This window comes from Galendromus occidentalis, unplaced genomic scaffold (assembly GCF_000255335.2).
Source record: "Galendromus occidentalis unplaced genomic scaffold, Mocc_1.1 scf7180000077484, whole genome shotgun sequence".
NCBI classification, from domain to species: Eukaryota; Metazoa; Arthropoda; class Arachnida; order Mesostigmata; family Phytoseiidae; genus Galendromus; species Galendromus occidentalis.
Genome location: NW_003805472.1, coordinates 670,543 through 696,179, shown reverse-complemented (window position 1 = coordinate 696,179; position 25,637 = coordinate 670,543). Strand labels below are relative to the sequence as shown.

General features: G+C 51.4%; 1 protein-coding gene across 1 annotated transcript; it reads right to left on the bottom strand.

Annotated features, from left to right (window-relative positions):
- Positions 1 to 133: 133 nt before the first annotated feature.
- LOC100905542 (endothelin-converting enzyme 1) lies at positions 134 to 22,570 on the bottom strand. The gene is made up of 6 exons (XM_003745610.3): positions 21,986 to 22,570; positions 2,368 to 2,466; positions 2,048 to 2,137; positions 1,776 to 1,951; positions 1,478 to 1,646; positions 134 to 1,319 (listed from the first exon to the last, which is right to left on the bottom strand). Exons 1-6 carry the CDS (start codon positions 22,427 to 22,429, stop codon positions 294 to 296), a joined length of 2,004 nt encoding a protein of 667 aa, XP_003745658.2. The 5' UTR covers positions 22,430 to 22,570; the 3' UTR covers positions 134 to 293.
- Positions 22,571 to 25,637: the final 3,067 nt, after the last annotated feature.

The following is a 25,637-nucleotide window of genomic DNA, read 5'->3' as shown; positions in this document are numbered from 1 at the left end:
ACGGAAGGCCTCGAGGACCCGAAGTTTTCCGGCGTGCTCTGAATATACAATGAAACGTGCTCCGGGTATTGAGGCCCCGTGTGCGTAGCTCCATAAGCTTGCCTCAACGAACGAAACAGGAGTTCCCAATCTCTTCTCTTGTCTTGATTCGCTCTGAATGTCTCTCTCGTACTCGACTCTCTCTTTTTCTCTGCCTCTTCCTCTCTCCATCTTTCTCGCAGGCTTCATGAACACGCAAGTCTCATTCGCTCGATACACCCACCCAAGCACTCAGTCGAAGCGCTGAACCCGCCTCACCAAATTTCGCATGCATTCCTCGCGACCATGTTGCTCTTCCCGGAGCAGCTGAAGGCATCGGCGAAATCGGGCGTTTGTTGCAAGCTTCGATGGAGTCTCAATCTTTCCGGAGCGCTTTTGAGCGTTCCGTTCAAGAAGGCGACCCGAGAATCGGTCATGCGCTCGCACATAAGCTGTCCATATGCGATGTAGAACATCTGTTTGGGTTCATAGTCGAGGCCAGGGAGTTTGGGGATGTCTCCGGCTTCGTCCAGAGCGTCTAAGGCTACGCGGAGTCCGGCGATGTCCGAGATGGCTTCCTCGACAAATTTGTTCATTCGGCCTCGGGAAGAGAGTTCGTTCTCCGTTTCCTCTTCGATGCACTTGAGTTTCTCTTTGAGCGCTTCGAAGGTGGTGTTCGGCGAAGTGCCGAAGTCCCTGAACTGCAGTCCGAAGCCGTCGATAGCTTTCATCGCTTCTTGGGCGACGCGAACGAAAGCCGCGAGCTGGAGAGCTTGGTTCTGAGTCGACGAATAAATGGGATCGTAGAGGAATCCAAGAGGAACCGTAACTTGATTGTGGTTGTACGAATATCTCGGCTTGATATCGAGGGGAGAGAAGGATCCCCACGGCAGGAGACTTTTCGCGATCTCAGCCCGGTCTGGATTCTGACGCTCCCGACGCTGATCCATGGCAGCAGCCAGCCACCTGAGGCGAAGTCGGTTCTGCTCCATTATGTTGTCGAGGAAATGCCTGTTAGTTTGTCCCTCTTTGTAGTAGGACATTACTCGGGCATCCGAATCGGCAACGTCGGGATATCCGATTTTGACGGCGAGATTCTCCAGGCGATCGCTTGCCGGGAACTTAGCCTCTTGGAGCCATTCGACATTCTTAACGTTTTTGCGTGCGATTTGTCCGACTCTGTTGAAAAGTTTCTCAGCGCTTTTCATCGAATCCCGACTGTTGAACTTGTCTCTGAAGATATGAGCGAGTCCCAAGCCAAAGTAATCGACGGTGAAGTCCAGGCATCTGGTAAAAGTGTCCTGAAAAAAAAACACGGAACTCAGGAACGGGTTTCAGCTTCGACTCCGAGTCGGATTACGGGGTCGCGCATAATGATCCCGCATCAGGAGTCCTCCATTCGGAATTCATTCGTCGGGGAGCTCCGCGGGATCGAAATGCCGTGGTCGAGATGTCTCACCTTGTATTCCAGCGAATCGAGATAGCCTCCGGCGACTTCGGCACGGAATCGGGCCTCAGCCAGACGGATCTCCTTGCTCATGAATGGCGCGTACTTCATGACGAAGTGCCAGATCATGTAGTTGTTCTTGATATCGTCCCTGGTCGTGGACAAGATGCTGCCCAAGTTTCTGGGGGTTGGAAGGACGCGTTACAGAATAATCCACATATTCCACTTCCAATGAACGGTGCCCGGGGAAAATCCTATACCCCCATTGTTTCACATCCGACGATACACCAAGGGAAATCCTCCGACTCACTTGAAGTATTCCTCATCCTCGATGAGGACTCTGAAGTTATCGTTGATCGGGCTCCCAGGGAACAAGCTCCCGAGGACGTCGCGCCAGATGATGTTCGGGGCATAGGTCCTGAGCTCTCCGAGAGTTCTTGAGACGTGATCGCGAGAGAGATTGCGCGGGACGGTTTCCGACCATTTCTGAAGATTTAAGATGAACGATGAGAACGGAATCAATTATTTCCGAGAGAATCATAATTGTTTTGGGGATACATTCATTCAGACGGAAGAACTCACCTGGAGGAGCCGTTCCTCGAAGAAGAAAATCTCGGGGCCTTTATCAGCAGTGTTGATGTCCTTGTTCCGATCCTTGAGTTCATCGATGACCTGACATGAATCAAACCAATGAGATAGGAATTGATTGCGTCGCATTAGCTCCCGACGACTCGACTTAGCCGATGAGGAGGTTTTAATAAGTAAATGGGCCCTATCCGTATGATCGAGCGTTCAATAGGGTGACAATGGAAAAGCATAATGCTGAACCGGAAACAATCAAGAAGGCGAGTTCAGTCGTTCGGACGCCGATTCGGTACAATCGGAGAATATCAGAGCCTTACCTTATTTATGAACTTAACGTAAGCGTCACGTAAATAGGGTTTAGTGATCCGTTCGTAGTTGGCGCGATTCGCTCCCAGACCAAATCCGGAAGGCGAGATCTGGAACAGAGATAAGCTTCGTCAGATCGGAGTTTCATGCTAATCTTACGATGTTGTACGTTTCCCACGGTTCACGATAAAGCTCCTCATTCTCATTATGGGTCTCTAGGGAACAAAACTCCACAGGGTCAAGTCATTCGATTTTCACTGGAAAAATGTTCAAATGCTGAGAACGCGTAGAACGGAGGAATCTTCTGTAATCACATGGAGGGCGTTCTTTCGCACTGATGGCTATAGCGGACGGATGGGGCGATAGAAGGATACCATGTGTTTAGCCAAGTAAAATGAGAAGCCCTCGGTGGAAGAAAAATAGAATTCACGTCAATGCCGCACCCTAAGCCGGAGAATGGTCGCCTCATAATTCCTCTGAAGGTCTTCGTTGATAAGAAGACGGTCTCATGTAAACCGCGCTCTCGTGGCGCGAGGCAGAAAAATCCGTGGATTTGCATCGATTTATCTCAGAGATTCGACGCCAAGCGTTTACAAACCACTGAAGCTGGCTACTTCCATGCTCATCCATTTCTATCTACGAGCTCCGATTGTGATGTGTTTCCGAAAAAATAATAATCAGCCTTTGACAAACGCTGTGTCGAGGCTCGACGTGAATCGCTCTGTTTGTGCGTCACAATCAAGTAATTATTTCGCTGGGTTCTCATCCGAGAACGAAGCAACACGCCGCCACCGACTATGTTGACGAAGTGCTGGCAAACTTGGCAGCTTGGCAGGCGAACTGTTAGTGAGCTGGTTTCACCGGTGAGACAATTGAACACAGAGAAGGTTCCTTGTGTTCTGTCAGGCAGTAGCGACAGCGTTCTGAGGAAGGTATGCGAGCCCTGGCCACAGTGAAGTCTTCCTTCCTCTCCTGCGTGAGATAAGAATTTCTTGACACAGGCACATCCATGCAGTCGGTGGACGGGAGACGGAAACGACTTCGTGCCTAGTCTCGATCTCGAATGAAACTTCACAATATGCGGGTTCTACATGCTTGAATGTTCGGGAGGGGATGTTGACTCGATTGCACGGGGAGAGCGAAAGTCCCGCGGGAATAAAAAGAATGCGCCGAAAAATTTTCATCTCTAAAATTGCTGCGGCTATCGCTGCGAGCTGCTAGAAGATGGACGGAGGTCACCGCTGACTCAGACGCGAATCATCGAGGCAGAAAACACCATCCTATGTATTTTGCACGACGCTCCACGATCGATAGCCTGTTCCGTGTGAGGGCTTCCTACTTCCACTGAATTTTCTGAATCGTATCGAGCCGGAGTCGCAGCGGGTATGAAACGAAGAAAAATAAAATGCAGGTGGGATAAACAGGTAAACGATTTCGGTGAAAATACACCCGAATCGTTTAGCCCTCCACGCGAGGAAGGAAATTCTCTTGAATTCGTGAACGGACGAAGTTCGGAGGAACGAATTTGGAACTAGATGTCGGGCGAGTCATTCCTGAGTCATGCGACCTCTCACGAGAATTCGGTTCTGCCGGTGTGACCGAATCGCCGCGAATGTCTATTGAATGAATAACCCCGCAGAAGATTCTGAACGCATGAGTCATTCGACGTAGCGGCTGATGCTGGCGCCCGCCGTACGCCAACCGATTCAGTCAGTCAGTTGCTCATGCGAGCCGGGATAGAAAAATCGATCGATTCACGATCCAGATAAGAGACTCGATCCAGAGCACATGACTCGCTAACTCTTCACCTACACCTTTCCTCCACCGGTCGACAACTAAAAGTGGATAATTCTGGAAATATCGTTTGCGCAGTCGGTCGGTCGTCCCGACGGTTCCAGGCAGCGATGACGGCACCGTCACCGAACTTAAGTAGGGAGCTTTGCTCATGTGTCAGTCAAGAGAACGGGTGAGCAGCGGTTCTCGGCAGGTTATTTCGCTTCGATTTGGGGGTAGATCACCTCGGTGATCGACTGGGTCTTTGAACCGTCACAAGACCCTATGTAGGTCGTCCGGTCTGCGCCGACTAGACCGATCCACCGACATGTGCGAAGCCCCGATTATGATCCTCGAGCTCGGATATCGTCATGTACACACCTACTTATGTTCACTAATCCTTTCGAGCAAGCGCATCGGGAAACCAAGCTATTGCTCCCCGCACGAGCGACCTTCAACGGTCATCAAATACTGTACTCAATCAATGGTACAGATCGGATATAGTGAGCGTCGAGGAACATACGTATGTCTTCCTCTGACTCATTATCGTTCCACCACATTTTTCATCGTACCGCCCATGAGTCATATTTTTCCGCGACTACGGAGTCGCTTAGTCATACGAAGTGGACGAACTGAAACCGGCGGCGAATTTGCCTGTTCATGAAAAATGTTGGACCCCGCGGGAAAGCGTTTCGACTTGGCCCGGGCATTTCCTAAAGAATGCGTAGAACAATTCGACTTGAGTTGCTGTTGGTTTGTTCAAAAAACAAACTCAGGGAGCGTGGAACCTTGCTTCATCGATGCTCGAGACTTGAGCTATCCATGACGAGGTTTTCGGGGGGAATTTTTTTCCATGCGCTGGAAGTAGTGGGCATGATCGATGCGCGGCGGGGAGCTTGCTCTCACTTGACAGACGGGGTCCGATCTTGCGGCTCTCAGACTTTTCCTCGGGATAGGTGAGGCGAATCTCACCACTGTCCGAATCTCACCGAATCGGGAGCATTCGATAATAATCGTCACGATAATAAACCACGAAATCGTCTGATTTCCACTGTATCTCAGACCATGAGGGTTTTTCATGAAGGAGTAAAGAAAGTTGGGGGAATTTCGAGTGAGAACAAAAAACGGAACCGCCTTTTTCTTGAAAATGTCAGGGCTGACTGAGAGTTCCCAGCGTGAACACAGTGAGTGTCTGTTAGGTATTTCACAACACAGCGTATAACACCTGAATCGGATTAGTGGGACTGCTGGGGAATCATAGAAAATCGTGTAGGATCCATGAAATCAGACTCTACGATACTCCCGCCTGTCATACACTGTTTCTGCGGGCAGACCAGACAAAATCCCTGACATTCCTCCACAATTCATGAAGGAATGAGATACCTTGACATGAAATTCCTTCACAATTCAGAAAGAATCCCAGACCTACATCACAATAAGTCGCTCCTGCCGGCATGTATCGCATTTGTTCAAAGATTCTTGTCTCATATCAGTTCCAGGATTATCATGGTGAAGAGGTCAGCAGATCAGAAATCTACTTGCTAGGGAACTCGCTCAGGATCTCTAGGGGGAAGTCGACAGTCCCACCAACACCGTCCGGAAGCAGGGAAATTCGAGTGCCCTTCGTCGCCAGGGGCGCGGGTGTACGCCAGAAGCGCTTTCGAAAGTTCGGGGCGAAGTTTTTGAAGTTTATCTGCGCGAGTGCTCTGGGATTTTCATTTTTTACGCAACTCATTTATGGACTTTTCCTGAATCATTATAATTCGCGAAATCAGATTTCACCTTCGGAGTCAAACTTCCCTGCGGGTTTCTTGAGGCCTCAGTCGCAGAAAAAAGGCATTTTGAACATTATTCTCTGATCGCTGGACATCCAGCCGTCAAAAACCTGAAATTTACGAATCCAGACTGGAACCGTCTAGTCGTTGAGTCGAGCACAGGGAACAGGAAGGAGATTCCAGGGATTCGATGCAAAAGATGAAGCAGGAACGAAGCCGAATACGAATCTGACCCCTTTCCATGTCTCACTCAGTCAAGTGCTTTCACAGGTATCAGAAAAGCTGTCGCGTCACCAGATTATAGCCCGTTGAGCACCCAGGAGTGAGTATTCGGAAACTTAAAAATGCTCAACGCTTCGAAGGAATCACACAGCTTCTTCCTAGCTGTTGTTCGGAGACGACGGCGGTGGCCTGGATGTTCGGTTCCACCGCGGACACGAGGTCCGGATCCATCACAAAGAACGCTCGCCAAACATGGACCCATTATTCGACAACGAGCTATCGAAGGAGGAAACTTCTACAATTGGAAACGCATTTGTGGGATTTTCAGAGCAAGTAGACATGGATTCCAAGTTAGCGAGAGCGCGAGCTGGTTATGCCGATCCGCTGATTCCCTCGAGCCTTATCCGTAGCGAACACCGACCGAGATTGGAGATTTTCCCGAACGAGAAAAATAGCGTGACTTCCAACCGGAACAGAATAAAGATCTGAACCATTTGTGTACCGTTTTCTGTGATCGTTACCTCCAATGCGCGGGCTTTCGGCCAGCTGTGTGAGATATGTTGTATGTGCGATCGACGCGGAGATTTACGGAGGACTTTGAAGTGAGGCGAAGGTGAGAGGAATGTGAAAAGAAGAAAACGGTGATAAATCATCGCGATGGAAGTAGAAATAAATGATATAAAGCAAAACGATCGGACCGGCCTTCGTCCGGGAGGGAGACAAAGACCCAGCCTGGAGACGGCACTTCTTCCTGTAGCATGTCGGGGACTGTCGCTGGTCCACAAGGTGGTGCCCAGGGAAATATGAGGAAACGCTGCGGATTCTTTATTCTCTCGCTTGCCGTTCCCAGATTGGCGCTATGATCCAGCGGACTTGGGCCAGCGGATCAGAAGATGTCCATTGTCGGAGCGAGACAAGGATAGCTGGACTCACTTCGGGCGTTGCTCGAGATCGGGCTTTCGGGCGGGATTTGAGGGGAGAAAAAAGCGTGAGGTGTGGATTCAGCTCTCATGTCCGCCACCACCACCGCTGCCGCCGTCGTCGTCGACGATTTCTATGGCGGGTGGTGGTGGCCGCATGCCACACTTGAGTTCGTCCTTTAAGCCACCGTAAGACGACCGGTGTCCACTCGGACTGCGGCAGCGATAGCGCCATGACCAACAACAGCGACGAACACCGCGCGAGTGTGGGATGAAGAAAAACCCATCTTGACAATAGGCCACTTTGAAGCCGAAGCGGTTCGACGAAGGAAAAACTTCGGCTACTTCAAGTTCCGCCAAGAGTAAATCCTCTTCCCGATTCGGAATTGAAGCTACCACCACCGTGTCCCCGTCTCCATATGGAAATAGCTGCTGGGAGATTGAGAAAAATTCTCCGGAGGTTTAATGCAAAAAAATGTATATATTCATATTGATATTCGAGCGGAAGCTTCTTTGGGAAAAGACGGACAGTCAGAAGTCATGGGGCTCGCTCGAGGCCATCCAGTGTCTGCATGGACGCATACCAGGGTAATTTGCTGGTCAGCAGGATGGACAGGCACAAGCCTCTTCGCCCATTCAAATATGCGGCATTCCCACAAACATAGACATTGTGGAGCAATTTTCACGGATCATTTCAAAAAGAAGCATCCATGCTCCGCTCTAGGTGGGACTGCCGTCATCACTGCACTTAATAATTCCGCCGCGGTTTGCTGTGTGATACTTCCTTCCGGAGGTGCAGCGAATCGACATACAATGAGACACACTGCGATCCTGTCTCGCGTCAACGCGTGGGAAAGGGGGCGACGGAAAATCGAACTCTTGTTCCAGAGGGGTTCCGGACTGGCTTGCAAAATCGACACTTGTGTGTAACTTGCGGGAAAAATACCCGTACCCTCGCTAGAAGAGATGTCGTTGTTCCAGGACACAATAACGATTCTTCCGATAGATGGAACAATCGAAGATTAATGACCGTGATGAATTCCTTGAAGTCCGCGACCGGATGTGAACCGGTAGGGCGACCGCTATCGCATGGGGAACCCAACGACAGTCTTCGTCTGTTTGTCTGGATCTGGTCTGGATTTTTGTCATCGTATCGGTGATGTGTCTTGTTTGAACTTGTTTTGTTCTTGGACTCTCGTCGAAAGGCTTCGATTTGTTCTAGTATGAGTTGGTACGAGCAAAAACACTGCGGTTCTGAAACCTCAGATTGCGGCTCAAGGAAGATTACTTTCGTTTTCAAAACACATCGGGCTCTCGTGTTGACTTCTCGTCACCAGGCGCTGTACCATGAATTTTCTCGTGTTCTTTTCGCTTTCGCGTCGTCGAGCTCTCATGGAAATTCTTTTGAAGGAGGAAGCTTCAGTGATCGGGTCTAAGATTTTTCGACGGAATACCGGCCTCGCATGGAAAACTCTGTTGACCGTAAGCCCTTTCTGACCGAAGGGATCGGGGGATCACCACCGAACGAATCAAGGGTAACGTTTTCCCTTCCCCCGGGTCACGTACTGGACACGCTCATGCCGAGTGTCTTGAAGAGAAAAATATATATATCGATGAGAACTCGGGGCCTGCGTTCAAGACATACCGAACCGTCTGAATCAGAGTTCGGGACTAACTGAGGGCGAAGTTAAACGATCCGACGCGGACTCCTGCCATTAGGCGCTCCGGAAGCGATCATCATCTCACGCTGCGATTCCGAATGATTCCAACGGCTCGGGATGCAAATGGGTCGCTTGCTTTGCTTTTGGGTCGGATCGAAAACTACCGAGGGAGACAGTCCGCCATTCGAGCTGTCTGCTCGCTCGCCTTAGTTGTCAAGCAACGATTCCGTCAGAGCTCTCCGTCAAGCCGACAGGAAAACCGATCAGAAGACGCGGATCGTCGATCAAAGTTCGATACGTATTACCCTCTCGAAAACAACCGAGGATAATCGGTAACGACGTGAGGGGACTTCCGGTTCGGAATTCGGAAAGACAAGGGAAATGAGATGGGATCGGCAGCTGTTGCAGATTCCAGAGCCTCGATTCTAGATCCTCGGGATCGTGGCAGAGCTTTCGCGAGGCTTTTCGCACCGGGAAACGATCGAGGCATCCGAACACAGAAGGTCTCCTCGGTGGGTTCCATTGATCGAAGGCTTCTCGGCGTAAGATGATACAGACGCGGAATGGGATTTTGTGTAGGTTCGGGTCGCTGGCCCGCGAGAGAAGTGTCTCCGCAAGGAACACTCGTCACTCACAGTGGTGCAATCGTGCGTTCCTGTACCCAGCAGAGGTCTTGACTAGTTTTCGCTGACTCATACTTGGCAGAAGTCAGAATCTTCACGGTGTCCCTACGGAGAAGCCTCTCATTGATTGATTGATTGATCGTCCGCTTGACAATTCGGAGCTGACTTGACTGATTTATCAGACACTCGAAAGAAATCTTCGGAAGCTCATGTTCCTCCCCCTCGTTCGCCATCGGCTTCTTTTTCTTTGAGATCTCCCCGAGCGTCAGGAGACAACGATCTGACGTTTCTCGAGTCTACCCCAGCAGGACCGAACTGCTCGCTCATGAGGAACAAAGCAACCGAATCGACGAGGAATCGACATTCACGAAGCATTGGATTTGAGCCGAAACGAAATCGAAAGGATGCAGAGGGAGCTCCACTTCGCACAAGAGTCCCCCGGAAATGTCACCCACGTATTGCAATCATTAGAAATCGGTCCACCATCCTTAAGCCACCAATAGAGAGCGGCTATACATGTCGCGAGGCTTCTTTCTTCAGGTTCATTAATCTGTGTTCATTCCCAGTGATGGAAGTGTGGACCTTCCCGATCGACGCCTCCGTTCGATATCTTCGCGAACCTATCCCATTTTTGTGGACGCAGTGCTCAACGGAATTCTAATCGCGGGTTTCCTACCCCGCTAACGTTTTCTCCTCCGATCGGTCCTGACCCAAGGAGTGGACTTCTAGATCTCTATCGCGGCGGCGAGTGGACGCATGATGTAGGCGAGTTTTCTTCAGACGGAATAACAGTCTTTTGTGAGAACAAATCGACTGACTATTGTCGCAAACCATGAGATGGGTCCGCGAAACCGATTGTGATCCGAATGATGACATGCTTCAGACACTACAATGGTCGAGCGACTTGACTCTCCCGAGTCGGCAACGCTCACGGGGGGCGCGAGGTTCTTCTTTTCCGTGAGGCTTCGGTGCAGTAGTTGGAAACAGCTCGTCCGAAGAGGGGATTTCATTAGTAATTCGTCGTACGGACGTATTTCGTCGTCAAGTCCATTCAGCTCGTCACAGAAGACGAAATACAGTTCCCACATTCGCAATCGAGGTCTTCGTCCATTGTTTACAAATGGGATTTCGACGGAAAAACGCTTTAGTTTCTTCTGGACCTTGTGTCTCTTCCGTCTGGAAATAGATTTGGGCTGCAGCGCAGAGCGGCTCTCGCCCGGCCCTCAGGCCTCGAATAATTTTCCCCCGGAGAGACTGAATAATCGGCTATGTGAACGAAATATATTCAATCACTCGACGATCACTGAAATCGAATCTCTCGGGCATCACGGTCTTTCGTGATCCTCATCATCAGTCAGCGCCTACAAGCGGGGCATTTCGCGCTCAAGCCTCGCTTCCGAAGAAGGTCTTGAGGCTCGAGGACTGTGAGCTTTCCCCGGAAATCCTCAACTTCTTACATTGAGTCTTTTTTATGGAACCTGTTCTCCGAAACCTGCAGGTCGAAACCGAGGGATGAAAGCACCGGGGAGGCAAGCAAAGGAAGAGTGGGACGTGCGGTCGATAAAGGTCGACGTCAATTCAACGAATTTCATCACAGACTTTTCTCTGAAGTCGATTACGCAGAGACAAGCGGCCACAGGGATGCCCGATTGACGAGTGGGTTCACGTTGAGAAACAGTGTTTTCTTGAAACTTAGAAGCGGCTTGGCAGACTGAAAACTCTCGATCACTGATGGGAAGATTGCCCTGAACCTGTCGCCAAACTCCACGCTTTTCGCGACCCGAAATATTTCATAAGGATGCCTCCGAAGCTTCGGCGGTTCACCAAATAGACGCAAATGATTTTTTCGCGCGTCCCTTTGCCGCTGGAAGCTCGGACTTCGATTCACTGACTGGGTGTCCCTCTTTAATAGGAACACTCACGCTCAATGTGTGCCCTGATCATGAGACTCTTAAACCTTTTTCGCATTTTTTGGAAAGCTCGCACCGTCTGCCATACGGTGTCCGATTCCCCGAATCACGCTCACACACGTTGCCTCGGAGACCGCGACGTATGCATTCAATCACTCCACCCTTTCAACCGTTCGACAATATGTTGTAAGATCCAAGGCTAGGCTTGAGGGTAGGCTCCAATCAGTCTCAAAACAGTTGCGAGAGTTTGATTTGGTCAGCTTCCTGTATCAGTCATCGAGATATCGTGGGAGCACAGGCTTATCTGATTCCGGGTAAACGAAACTGTCAGTATGCGTCGCCGCGATTCAAGCTTCTAATTCGTTCTTCCTAGTATTCCTGTTCCGATTTAGAAAATCCTTCTCAGCTCGCTCGTCACGTTCGGGACCACGGTTCTTCCTCAAAGCTAGGAACCGCGGTCGGGAACATCGTTAGTCGCGACGTCACCCGCACTTAAAGGTGGACGCCTACCGACTGGGAGCCACAGTCCGTCCGCTGACCTTGGGCGCGGGAATCGGGAAGCGACCTTCACCTGCGAGCGGTACGGAGCACTTTTGTGCTTTGAATATATTGCGGCGAAGCGGTGAAAAGCTCTCTGCTTTTCTGTGCAGGGCATCTGTCTGGGCAGAGGCCCAAGACAGCAGATCAGATCTGGTCGTTCTGTTAGATCTGTCCGGTTACACAAATTGATTCAAGTTATGCGAATCCCTATGACGAGAGGAGCCATCTCTGAACTTGGATCGGTAAATCGAGGGGGGAAGAGCTAAGTTGGATTCCACTCGCCTCCCCAGCTCCTCAAATACAGCGCCAGCGGATGCTCCGATGAAGTCGGCCGATTCCCGGTGAACAATCGAGCTCATTCTGACAACAGAATCATCGGCCGGTTCCGGGCTGTCATGGACTGAGGCAGTCATTCGGTCGCAGCGGCGGTCGATTTTCGGCTGTTTCAAACAGAAATTCTATGTGTTATTCTCTTTCACTGCCATGCCGTCTCCTATCGGGACGCAGGTAAGCCAGCCAGCCGTCTACTTCAGCAAGCCTGCTTCGTGAAGGAATCCCTGGGGCCCTGGTCAGTCGAGAGGCCGTACACGGTGAATAGTCGTCGGAGCGACCGAGCGTCCGATGGAGGAGCCACCCAACAAGTCTGCACGTTGGAGAGGTTGCCCGCGAAGAGAACTTTAGACGAAGTTCTCGGCGATGATTTCACGTCTTTTCCGCTCACGACTCACGGGGACAGTAAGCACGACCTGTGATAATTGCGCCCGATGCTAAATCGATCCAGTCGCGGGAGCGGACAACCGCTTCTGTTTCAGAGCCGTTCATCAACCAAATGATACTCTATTGAATGAAGCATCGTAAGATTGCATTTCATTCAATGACCATCACATTCACATGAAACTCAAAACTAATTATGATTGATCCCGGAAAGAAAATTGATGACTCAATCAGTCGACTGCGACGGCTGAGAATTTGAACAGAAACCGCACACTTCCTACTCGGAAATACATATCATTCGAAAAGAAATTCAATACTCGCGATCCGTTCCAACACAGAATCAACATGACGAATTCTAAGCCTGAATTGTCGGGACCACAAAGGCTGGGTGAATCGCGAGCAATACTTCCTCGACAAACAAAATCGAAAGCGTAAAGTTCGCGTAAATCACGGCGCAACGTCGGCGTCGCGGCCGCCACTGACGACTACGACGCGACGCCGGCGCCGCTGCCGCCTTTCAAGTGCCTGTCTAAGACTTCCGCCGGACTTCTTTAGCAAGATTTTTATGGGAATGGCAGCTCTTCCCTCGCAGCAACACAAAAAAGAACTTATTGACTTATCTTCCACGCCCAGTTCCGGAGTATTTTAGTTTATGATGTTTACGCTTCCGATCGGGTGCGAGATTTCCTCTTCCGTCGAGTCGCCGATCTCGGGCTGTCACCTTTAGGATGTCCAAGAGTCCGTTCATGAATCACCACCTGATCGGTAGCGCATGCACGAGCGCCGAGTTCGCCAAGTTGTGCTGGTGCCGGGCTCCGAGAGTGTACCGAGCCCTTAATCGTGAGCCACGGAGGATCAAGAAATTCTCGAACACATTTCTGGAAGCATCGGCATCTTGCTCGGAGCTCCTTGGTGGGCTATCGACCGACCACGGTTTCCGATCGCGTCCGTTCCGCGTGGTTCCGAGTGTCATCAAATATTTGCCATTCGAACTCAGAGCGTTTCCAGTCACAGGGATGAGTATAGTGGATTCGTTCATCTGGGGGAGGGAGAACTAACGGGATCCCCTCGTTCCTCTCTGTCTCCAGTGCCTTTGTTTTCCCAGAAGCGGTATTTTCTGACGCACATCCAAACGGGCCAGAAGCATCGATCAAACTCTTCTTCATAATAAACACGAGCCGTGGACGGACGGAGCGTCCTCCGAGCTAACGGATTTAGCTGAGCACAGGTTCGTGATGTTGCATGAGCGCAACATGGGATCCACCGTCGGTCGTCGCTCTGAAAGGGCCATGTCCGTACGGTTCGGTTCTGGCAGCACGTGAATTCTCGTGAATAACGATCAGATATATTCTGCCTGACGGGCAGAGTGGCTGTATTGGAGGTTTTCTCGGCGGTCGTTCGGCTCGGCGCTCTTCCGTTCGGCCACGTTGCGTCAAGCGGGCGCTTGTATTCCACAGAATGATTATTTTAACAATCGTTCAATGCTTCGCAAAAGTATCCGATTTCCCAAGAGGAGTGTTGCCGCCTACTTTCCAAAAAGCTGGGCTGTTGGTTGCCCACTCAGAACGCCACCTGAATTACGCGAAGCTGAATGGAGCTTGTTCCGCGGAAACACGGACAGAGACATCGATAGATGGAGAGATGGATCGATCGATTTGTGGATTAATGTGCAGATTGACTGAACTTGTCGGCGGTGACGTCGATGACGGTATCGCTCCGTTCGGATGGGATCGGCCGGTGTGGATTCGACGCGACGGAGACCGACAGCCGTCGGACTAGAACAAGCACCGGAGCCGCGCGGATGTTTAACCAACAAAGGCGAAGTCGAAACGGAAACGTTTCGCGTATGACAGCTTTCCCTTGCATCCGACCAACCGACCAACCAAGCAAGCCTTCGGCTGATGCGCGATCTGTCCGTCTGGATTTGGTGCGAATTCCTCCGCCAAATTACAGACGCAAATGTTCGTCCAGTGACGGCGTAGTTTGAATGGGCTGGCTCGCGTCGAAACCGCGTGCGAACCTGACGCCGTCCACTTGCTGTTGTCGCTGTTGTCGGAACCAACAATGGAAGAAACAGGTTCGAACATCGCCACGGCAGCTGCACCGAGCGGAGAGCAGAGCGATTGCTCTCAGAATGGAAATTTTCCTTTAATTCCATGAGCGGGAAGATTATTGAATCATAATGAGTAGCAAGGGTCAAGTTGCTTGCGGGAGACCTCAGGGGTCCGTGACGCAAGCAAAACGAGGAATAAGCGTCGCCAAGAAGCAAAGTTACAGCATAACTTCAGATTGCACAAAAATCGCGAGGGACGAGGGAGGGGGCGAGGGGGGCTGCGGCGAGCGGAGCTCAGAGAGCATAGAGAGTAGCGAGGATCAGCTTGGGATTAGTCTGATATCCTCACTTTATGGGGATCAGAAATGGTGTCGCAGTGTCACAGAAACGTAATCTCCTCGCTGTTCGTAACGTATCAAATGAGTCGAGGAATTGCTCGAGTTCTCTTGGTGAGAAGTTGAAAAGTCGAATGAATCGGTGGTCACCGATCTCCGATGTGACCACTAATCTACGGCGGGTTGTGAGGGGACAACGTTCAGAACTGAAAGCAGGGAGCGCTCCAATCGAGCCGGGTTCGGGTCTGACAGTGTCGCCAAACTCAAGGCGTAGGGTATCGCAGAGCCGTGAACATCCAGACACCCGAAGATGGCGTCGGTGTTGGCGGATCAGTCGCTGATCGATTCAAGTTGGGCTTCTAATTGCCCTGAACCGAAATCATCAATAACACGCGTAGGTGGAGCTGTGAGCTGTTTCCTAAAGTAGCCGAGAGTCTTTGCTTCCATTGCCTTTCGACAAGTAGGGAGGATTGATCTCCGGCTCTCCGGTGCGAGACCGTAGACTCCCCTCATGGAGTTTTCGCAGAGCGACGAAAGTCAGGTCTATGCGACCAGGAACCTCCGTTCTACTGTCGTTTGGTTGCTCTGCCGGAGCTGGTAAGAGCGTCCGCTCGGACCGAATACAAACGAGCTTGGGAGCTGCTCAGCACGCGAATAACGACGGAGAATCGTGTCCGGAGAATCTGCATTTTCGACAGTCTCGAATTCCGCGCAGGTGTGGATCGGGCCGGCCACTTGAACATTGACACTCTTCGTGTTCTATTCTCGCCATGAACGAAAAGCTCATGTTGATAGCTTTGTTTTACAAAGGATGAGGTTCTCTGATTCAACAAAAAGATAACATAAACAAACGAACACCCACCGGTTCCTGCGAGCCCCTTCTTTCTCTCTGTTGCTCGTTCTTCGAATTCAAAGAGACTTCGTTGTGACACTGAGATCCGTTCGCATCGGATTTCGAAGCAGCATTCCGAATCCCTCCAGTGACCCATCCGATCTTATCTCCGAGAGGTTCTCCGTCGCACGGATAAAGGGGAGCTTCAGACTTGGAGAAAATCGGTATTCCGTGAAGGAATGCCTGGTTCGGAACTCGTCTCTCGACGGATCTCCGCGATTTTTCTCGATTTCCCCCGATTTCCGCATATGGGTGCTCGAGAAACAAGGAGTTCCCGTCCAAACTCAGATCGGATCTCAGAAAACGGCGCTGGCGTGTTTTGACGAGGCTCCGAGATCTATGAGACTGTGAACAATCGTTTCGGGAGGAAGGAGTTACGACTTTGTTTCCTCCGCGTGGGCAGGGAAGCCGGCTCTCTAAAGTTTCCGAAGACGCTGCGGTAGGCCACCCACGATCGCTGACTCAGTCACTCAGATATTGCGCGCCGAGTTGTCCTGACTGATGAGAAAAAAATATCCGGCGACCACCTTTCTCTGCTCCCTCGAAACACTGAAACCGACGCGAGTTTCGCAGGTACGGGTACGCCGAGAGCGCGGAGAGGTTTCCGGTAGATGATTAATCGCTCTAAAGAAGGACTATCTCCCTGTTTCTCGAGCCACAAAGCAAACCATTAGCCCCACCGAGCGGCGTTTGCAGAGACAGTCAGTTCCAGGTAGATTGGGAAGCAACGTTTCTCCACCGATGTCACGTGTGTCACAGAAAGCGGCATTTGGTAACAGTAGATAACGACACAAAAGTGTATTCGGGGGTCATACTCAAGGAATGGTCGCAATCGGAAGCTTCGGGAAGATACAGAATGGAATGAAGCGGGAGCCGCTCAACTAATTTCAACGTGTTCCCTCTTACAGAGCTCGGTAACCAACTTCTGGACCCCGGCTACGCATCAGACAGAGAGACGAGGAGAAGATGAATCGACTGACAGATAAATAGACGGCGGACGTCTCGTGTGCCCTACAAGCAACAACGTGGTCTACCGTTAGATGTGGTCACGCCAAAGACGCATCACGGGCGCCCGCAACGAGTTCCCCACGCACTCGCATGTGATCTAGAAACCGCACTGCGACTTCGTCAGCGTTCAGAGAAGCTATCCATCCATCCATCCGTCCCCCGGCTGCTTCGTTCGCCCATCCGTTCCTCTATCAGTCCGCATGCTCATCTGAGCGAAGGTCTATCCAGAAGGCGACCCCTCGCTCCCTGATCCTTCTTCCCATTTACCTATTTACTCTATTCTTCATTCAAACAAACATCCGTCAGCAATTCTATAAATCGGACCAACCGACAGTCTTCCGCAGAATCCACGAATGAGGCTCGCCAGGAAACAGAATCTCCTCCAGGACTCGCTGCAGCTGAGAGCTCGGATCAGCCGAGCATTTCTCCCCTAACGACCTTTGGGAAAAAACTGTTCCCGCGACACGGAAATTCTGCGTTGTGAACACATAGCACCGCCACAAACCAGCGAAAGTTACACCACACGAGCCGGCCTCCTGGGAACTCTTCTCCCCATCGACAATGAGCTAGGTGAGATGATTAATTGCGGGAGAGGCTGTTTGTTTGGTCTTTTCTCCAAACATGGCCTTCATTGACGGAATATTCATCGATGTTCCCATCGGAAGTCTCGTCGTCAGTTGACGAGAGCAAACAGGAATGCGTACGTCACACCGATGATTTTCCGGGCGGTTTTCTGGCAGAGAAATCAATCAGGGCGAGGTGAAGGATCGCGGAATGATGGATCCGTGAAAGCGGCGGTGCCAGACATTCACGAAAAAAATAATTTCTTCGCATCGTTTCGGTGGGAACAGCAAGTCGAGAAATCGACGATAGTGGAAACTTATCGGAATCGCGGAAGAAACGATTATCAGAAGCGAAGAGAGTACTCCGATCTTCCCTCAGTCGGCATCACGGATTGTTGCCGTGCCCCGCCGAGCTCGATGCCGTCTACGCTCGAGTTTCCCGGGGCGTGACTCTCTTGGTTTTCACGTTCGAATAGGATGGACAAGGCGCGCTCCTATTCCGGATCTAGACGCAGTATCCGATTATTTCGATAAGAAACTTCTCTGACTTCTTTTCTACGAATCGTTCCGAGACAGGAGATCGCTTCCGTTTAAATAGGGCCACCCCAGCGACGTCAACGATTGGAAGACGCACAAGGGGTCCTTACTATGCCCGCCGCCCGCTCGTTGTTAGCTTGCTTGCTCGCTCTGATGATTTCGCGGTGCGCACAAAGTCGAACAAGTGTTGGAAGAAGTCTTTTTTCTTCGGCCCGACTCCGCCAACTAGCCGGCTGCCTCGCTGGCTGGCTGACTGACTGACTGACCCACATTCTTCGTCAATGGACATCTTCCAAACGTCAGCTGGTGAACGTCGAACGAGCGCTCCCGACGAATCATCCTCTTTTCGGCGGCGAGCTTTTGCTTCTGTCTTCGCGATATGCATGCTAATGTAGGAATTCCATTTCTGCAGCTGTCAACTTGTCAAGAGCGAGGTCGGCTGTTTCTGGCGCGGCTCTCGTCGTTGTTTCCCGCTTCGATTGTTTCATCAATACGTGTCGCAGGATGCAGGAGACTCTCTCGGATCTTCCGTGTCTCCGTTCCTCGCCTCCCCCTGTTCTCTCTTATTATGTTTGCGGTGCGCTGGTTCGGGAGGAGGGGCGGGAGTCCGTCAGTAGTCCGGCTATCATGAGAGAGAGATGGAGAATTATAGGGCTCTCCAGAGAGATAAGACTCTCGATCGTCTCGGGAGTTCTCCAAGATTTTCCGTGGTCGCCAGCGGGGCTTCGACAAAAGCCAGCGGGATTCCACACGGTGGAATTCCGTCCGCGATGCCATAAGGCTGAATCGAATGTGCACGAGATGAGAAGATTGCGCCGAGAATCGGCAAATCGGCCAATGGCATTGTTGGATAGACGTATTTCAACTGATAAGGAGGTGAGCCGCGAACAGACACGGCATCCTTGAAGCCTGAGCCGGGACTTGCTGGTATTCGGAACTCTTAGCGGCAGGTATTCTAACATTTTTGACAACAACATCTATCGGACCACCACTCGCAGTCCATCAGATGCAATGATCACGGCTGTGATCGTTTCGAATTATCACAGAATTGCAGCTTCCGAGGTCCCCGATGCCCTCAGGTAAAACGGAACGAAATCAAAGTCTCGCTCGGTGACTTGTAACAATGACAAATATTGCCGGCGTCGAGAACGAACGCAAGTCACGCCGAATAATTTTGCCCCTTAACAAGGCTCAGACAAGAGCCGGTGAGCGGAGGGAAGACTAAACTTTTGGAACAAAGCTCTACTTGCATTCTGTTCCGCCAGACGACGGAGAAAAGCTCTCTGAAGTCGAAGCATCGGCGGTCTTCTCGAGATGGTTCGAACGGACAACTAGACAGGCAGAGGTAGTCCTGGATACTGCCGAGAAATTATGCACATCGCCTGGGAATATATCAGCCAGAAAAAGGGAGCCAGAAATAGCCAGAAATGCAAAGAGGGTCCGCCCGGGCTGCTCGCAGAACGAGTCGATCCTCGGTTGATTTCTCTTACCTCGGAACCTAATCATTGAGCGAATAGGAGCTCTCCAGCTCCGTGTCCTCGGAAGCCAGATAATTCCCTCAGCCTTCCAGCTGACTCATTGTCCTTCAGCGGAGAGCCCGAGGACTCTGGAACTATTTGAGTTCTGAGGGTCCGAGATCGTTTCAGGAGCGTGATATCCCGGAGAACTCTGGCGCTGCGACACCGTCTCTGTTCGATACCATGAGCGGCCTCGATCCCGGGACTGACCAGAGAGAGGAGAAGGAGAGAATGTGGGAGATCGGGATCAATGCGAGCGAGGGAACGAAACGCCGAATGAATCTGAAGATGCCCGCCTCCGAAACGATGAGTTTTCGTTAGGTCTCCAGATCGTATTCGGTAATGGGATTCAGAGACAAATTCCACGTGGATCAGAATTGGAAGTAGGGCGTAGCCCGTAATTTTCGCGTAGGACTAGCGGGGAAAAGCTTGGAATTCACTTGAAAAAGTTCAGAAATTCCTATTCGAGGGGCTCCGATTCCAGCACAAAAGCCAGAAGCTCGGATTCTCCTCTGTCGAATATCAGAAGATATCCAGATCCGGATTCATAATTTCTTCGATGGCATCAAGCGAGACGCTGAAGAGACGTCAGGCTCTCCGCGCCGTGTTGAAATGAAGCAGCAACCTTTAGGCAGATGTTGTGCTAATTTTTCCTGTGTTCGTTGCGTCACGGGCCAGGTGCCCATGAGGGGCTCCCTGCACAGCTTTTTAGCATGTTTTCTTCCTTTTTTCTTTGTCTTGAGTCTCTGTTTCGTTTGCCGCTCATTCTTCAGATGGCAAGCAATTGATTCGATTTGGACGTTTCGAAACGCCGTTTTCCGGTCGCAGCGAGGAGATGACGCCGCTTTCTCGTAGCCGAGGGCTTGGCTCCAGTCTGCATTTAGAACAATCCAACGTCCCTCCAGATGTGAGCTGAGGCAGGCAGCACGGCGCTCAGGAGCAAATGATAAACAAAAAACAACTCTGGAACACCATCATCTGAATTTTCGAAATGTCGTATCCCGAATTTTCAACGCTCAGACTGCTCGCGGGAAAATCATCCGACTATCAGAAAGTCGTTTGCCGCTAATTCAGAGTCTGGATTCTTCAGCTTCGTCTCGAAAGAGCCTGGCAACTTCACTTCAGGGCCGGCCAGGCGAGATTCACTTTCGAGAAGCGCCGTCCTTGATCCTCGTATTAGAGGGGCTCGATTCCTCGACTCGGAGTCCTCTCTCCCTGTTTCCGCCGAACGTTCAGAAGCCCGAGGAACCCGAGCTCCGCTCTTACGGGGAGAGCTTCTACGATGGCTCAGGTGTCATACCCGCCATGTGAGCGGAGCGTTTCCACCTCACGCAAGTGTTTGACGGACTATCGAGTTGTAGTTTCCGAGCCGATGGCGAACGCCGCTCGTTAGTGGTTCGACGATTCCCGACTCCAGTCCGCTTAAACCAGACGTCACCAGGCCTCGCTGACATCCATTCTGACAGCGAGACGGCAGTATCCGTGTGCCGGTCGGACGTTCGGTCGTTCGTCCCTTCGTTTGTCCGTCTGTCGGTTCGTCGTCTGACTTCACTTCCGCTTGATGATATGCTCGTTGTTTCGGAACGGGGAGAAGCTCTTCGAATACTGCACTGGGTGGATTCAAACCTCGAAGCGTGAATCTAGAGATTTCCGAATGACAGTACACCATGTCTTGAGCTCGTATACCAGAGGGTAATTCCAATTAGACGACGATATTTTTCTCCCTCCAAATATAAAAGCCTTGGTCCAACAGGCGACAGACAGGAGGGCACGCAACAAGAAAACGGCCAGTGAGCCAACGGACGGAGCAGTCAGTCGAACGTTTTCAACGGCCAAAAAACGGTCTTTCTGCGACTGATATCTACCACTGCGATCCGATCCCTACGGGCTGACAACAGATATTGATAGTTGACCTCTGAACGCTGCCTTCTTCTCCAGAAGTTCTCGTCGTGTTCGTGGAGGAAATATTTTCCCCGCACGGGTCCACATCCGAGGAAGAAATCTTTCCATCGGTACAATCCACAGCGAATCCGTTCGGGACCGCGTTGACCGCTGTTCGAACATCACAGCCGCGTAATTACATGGATAATTCAGATTTTACTTTTTAAAAAAACAGCTCATGCGGAGGCGCGCCGATATGTTTTCGGTTTCGGCTGAACGAGCCGTGGAGCGGTCGGTGACGCCGTGCCGTCTCCTCGTCCCCACATTGTGGGACGAAGTCTCGCGGTCCGGACCCGACACCGAGCCACAGCCTTAGCTGTTCGCTTATTGCTCCGCTGAGCTCGGTAGCGCTCAAAGCAGATAATAAATCGAATCGGAGTCCATCAAAGACTCCTCGGCTCGCGATCGACAACTCCGGAGCTGCCCGGTCGTTTCCCGGCGCGGTTCTCGCTCTGATCGCCGCGGTGCGATCTCTGCGCCAATGCTCTCTCGGCGAGCGAAATAAGTCATAGATATAGATTCTGAATTTATCTGTCAACGGGAATCGGTCGCTCGCTCGTGCGTCCGCTGATTTTCTCGAAGCGATGCGGGCGAGCTCGCTCGTATGCGCTATCTGGCGGTCTCGATTATCTGCAGCGGACTTACCTTGATCATAGGAATCCGAGATCCTCGACCGTCAGTCGTAACGTCCACTTTGAAGAATGGAAACACGGCGTATTCCTTCATCAGCGATGAGAGCGTCTGATCGAATTTCCAAGACGACGGCTCGTATGATGTAGCCGAAATCGCTTCCCAGCCTCCCATCTGTCTGATTAGGGTGATCATATTGGTATCGGGAGTCGTGGATACGCTCCGCTCGTCGAGACACGACTGCAGGAACTTCGCTATGTGACTTCGGACGGTCGTCGCCGAATTCTCCTCGTCCGGTGAAATAGCGTCAACGATCTGTTTCGTACGCAGTCGAATCTTCTCACGAGCCTCGTCCAGGAGGTCGATCCGCGTCAACGTGGAATTGAGCGGATGCCTCGAGAGAAATCCTCCGCAAGCGAACTGTTGGAAATCCTGGCACGGGTCTTGCGTCGGGTCCATGTTACGTATGATGTGAGCGGCACTATGGAGACATTCCGGAGTGTAGCAACGACCGTGGAGGTCCGAAGACGTCGTGTTGACTTTGACAGCGAGCACGACGATTATCAGGAAGAACACCAACAACAAAATAGCCAATAGAATCAACAGACACCGCCGCCTCTCCTCGGGGGGTGCGTTGCGTATCTTGAGGAACTTCCATCGCGGTATTCCGTTGCTGTCTCCGTGATGGTTAGCTTCACTTTCCATGTCCATACACTTTGCGTTTTCGTTCGGTTCTTCGGCTCCCATACCGTGCTCGGAGCAAGAACGCTGGCTGCGTCAACGCACGACGATCCGGCGGATGTGAGACACTCACTAAAACTATACGTACGTAAAACACGTTACCGGACTCGGAATGCTTCGCTTCAACGGACACCTTTTAGCTACCGAGCGACTACCCCGAATGGTACCCAACGCCGAGGAGCTTCTCTAGCGCCGAATAAACTCTTTCCACCGTGGATCAGTACGGCGGCATCCCCGGCGCCCTTTCTCCGCATGCCGCGGACAGACTCTTCGACTTGCCGCCAGATGGCTCTGGCAGCTCCCATCAGTGGTCTTGGGGCGGAGAAGGCGCCAAAACTCCGAACCACTGGAAAAACGCCGGAATCCCGTCTCCCTCGGTCTTAGCTCATGATCAGTGTCCGGGTGGAGTCGGAATACCGTCTGATTCCCCTTGTATGAGCTCCACGGTCTGCGATGAGGAAATGATAAGCACCGAATCCTCGAGAGAACTCCAAGGTGCCCGGATAGCATCCCAGGCTTCCATCCGGAGGGGAGAAGAACTTTCTTGTGGAATTTCGATCCCCTGAGCGGCAAAATTCCATCCTTATCCGAAACCGACCCGTAGGTAGGGCACTGAATCTCATTGCGTAACTGGGTGGAATCGCTCTATTTTCCGAGAAGCGTTTGACAGAATCCGACCTCCCACGACCTGGAAAGTCTAAAAAGTTGCGGATTGGTGCTCTCATCTGCGCAGAGTGGACGGAACCGACCCCGGGCCAGTTTTTTCCGAAAGCACGTATGTGGACTCAGGAATTCTGTAAGGAGACGATTTCAATCTATGCTGACAGAAGACAGAAGGGTGCGGGAAGGAATATGGGTTTTTGGGTTATAATTCTCGAAAACATCTGGAGAGAAACCTCTTTTGATTAAGACGTTCATTCCATCCTGGGTATCGATCGAGGGCGCGGTTGGTGAGATATTCGAATCTTGGCTCGTTTGGCGACACGCGACGTTTGAGGATATGCGGCCCAATCAGTTTCAGATAGGGAAACATTCGAGTAGACTTGACCGACTCGAAAGCATCGCCTCACAAAGGCTGTTCTGCAACACGGATGTGTTTCCTCGGGATGCCGAATTCGGTATCGACCTTATTCAGAGACATGCCAGAGGCGAACGACTTTCCAAAGCCAAATCTGTGGGTCCGCTACTCTAGACAACAGAGGCCAAGTTGATCGTCGTGAATCCACAGAATGCGTTTTCCGAATCATGCGGGCTAAGGCACGTCTTCATTTTTTCGAAAACAAGACGATTCCAGAAATGTATGCACACTCATGAATTTGAATCAGTCGTATGACTAACTTAGGGGCAGCCCTCGTCCGCACGGCTCTCAAACATGATGGAGTAAGACTCGAGGAGTAGGATAACTGAAATTCCGCTTTCGCATTCCCGTCGAGTCCTCGAAGGTTGTCCCGAAAGCGTTAGTGAATGATAAGAACCACGTTTCGGAAGTCGCGGAAGTCCGGCGATGAGGGGAGGAAGGTTTAAAATCAGCTGTGTGATTTCGCGGATATCTCTGGAAGTTGCCCTGTCAACCTTGTGACGGCTGAACTGTGCCGCTCGTCATTTCGTCATGGGTACTCTACGGTTTTCGCGCTTCTAAACTTCAATTGGCTCCCACTGCCCACAGCTCCACAGGCTCGGACCCGGTCATTGCCTGCCCCAATCTGATATCTATGTACGTAGGCACCGCATCCAGTCGCATCTCTTTCCAGTTGGTGGGTAGCTTTGTTTTTCACGCAGAAGTACGTCATCATATGCACTTGGCTTAATTAGTTTGGTGGGACGTGGCACGCAGAGGGATAGGTCGCTCAACGCGGATACTTCAGCAGGCTGGCTGAAATTCCAAGAAAGAACGTTGGAGCCGACAGCAATGCCGAACGAGGTCTGGGCATCGCCTTATTCTGCCGTGAACTTATCCGTTGGGCGAGGAAACCCGCCCGGTGACGTATGATTTGATCAAAGTTGACGCCGAGCTTGCGGTTCTGCAATAATTATCCAGAGATCATTCCCAGTCGCCGAAGTCAGGAAACGTGAGTTCTGAGCTCTTCGGGCGCTGCGAGGTCCAGCGCGAAGGCTTTGTGAATCATTGAGCAACGCACGCAGACAAGTCTCCGGAGCTTCTGCCGCTCCATCGAACCTCGGACCGTAACCGAAATAGAAGCTCCATCGTCTTCAGAGAGTATATTAACAAGACATCCAGCGCTTATACAACGTGTGAAGTTTTTAGTCTCCCCAATAGGTACACCGAATCGAGACTGATTCAAGTCGCAGGAGAGGTTTAATTTTGAAAATACGAAGACCATATTCCGGCCTCTCCGACATTGTCGAGAGCTGTATTGGTCGCTCATCGCTATCGCTTATCCCAACAAATGAGTACGAGCATGGTTCAGCGGACGATTATCCTTTCCTTCTCATGCATAGATGCGCTGACAAGCCATCTTGCAAGGATGGATCGCAGAGGAATAGATCAGGACATTCCTCTGCATCTGTCCCTCGGACTCCAGACAGAGCCAGAGCTTAATCCCCGCGCAGCGAGCCCAGAATAGAGGAGGGGAATTTTCGGCTCACCGGCTATCGACCCCGTGAGCGTTCGGCGTTTCGCTCAAATACTTGCAAACAGGACCGTTCCTAGCCCATCGCAAGGAGCTCGGCAGGTTTTCATGACAGTTGACGAAAATGACGGCAACCGTTTCCCATAGCACCGAGGACCGTGAGTTTGTGAGCCGGCTGGGAGGCGCAAACTTCGACGAAACTGCAGGCGAGACTTTCGATGATTCTCCTCGCGTTCGTCTCCCTATCCTGTGTCAAGACGCTACATCGCTATTCGGTGAAGATAAGCTCGGAGGCCAGGTCTTGGGAAACGTGATCCTCCTATCAAAGCCGCGTG

Bases quoted from the DNA above. Each gene is read 5' to 3' on its own strand.
- LOC100905542 (XM_003745610.3), bottom strand. From the start codon at position 22,429: ATGGACCCGACGCAAGACCCGTGCCAGGATTTCCAACAGTTCGCTTGC. The intron at 1,647-1,775 runs GTGAGTCGGAGG...TCCAACCCCCAG, and splicing joins GAGGATGAGGAATACTTCAA to AAACTTGGGCAGCATCTTGT. The intron at 1,320-1,477 runs GTGAGACATCTC...TTTTTTTTTCAG, and splicing joins TCGATTCGCTGGAATACAAG to GACACTTTTACCAGATGCCT.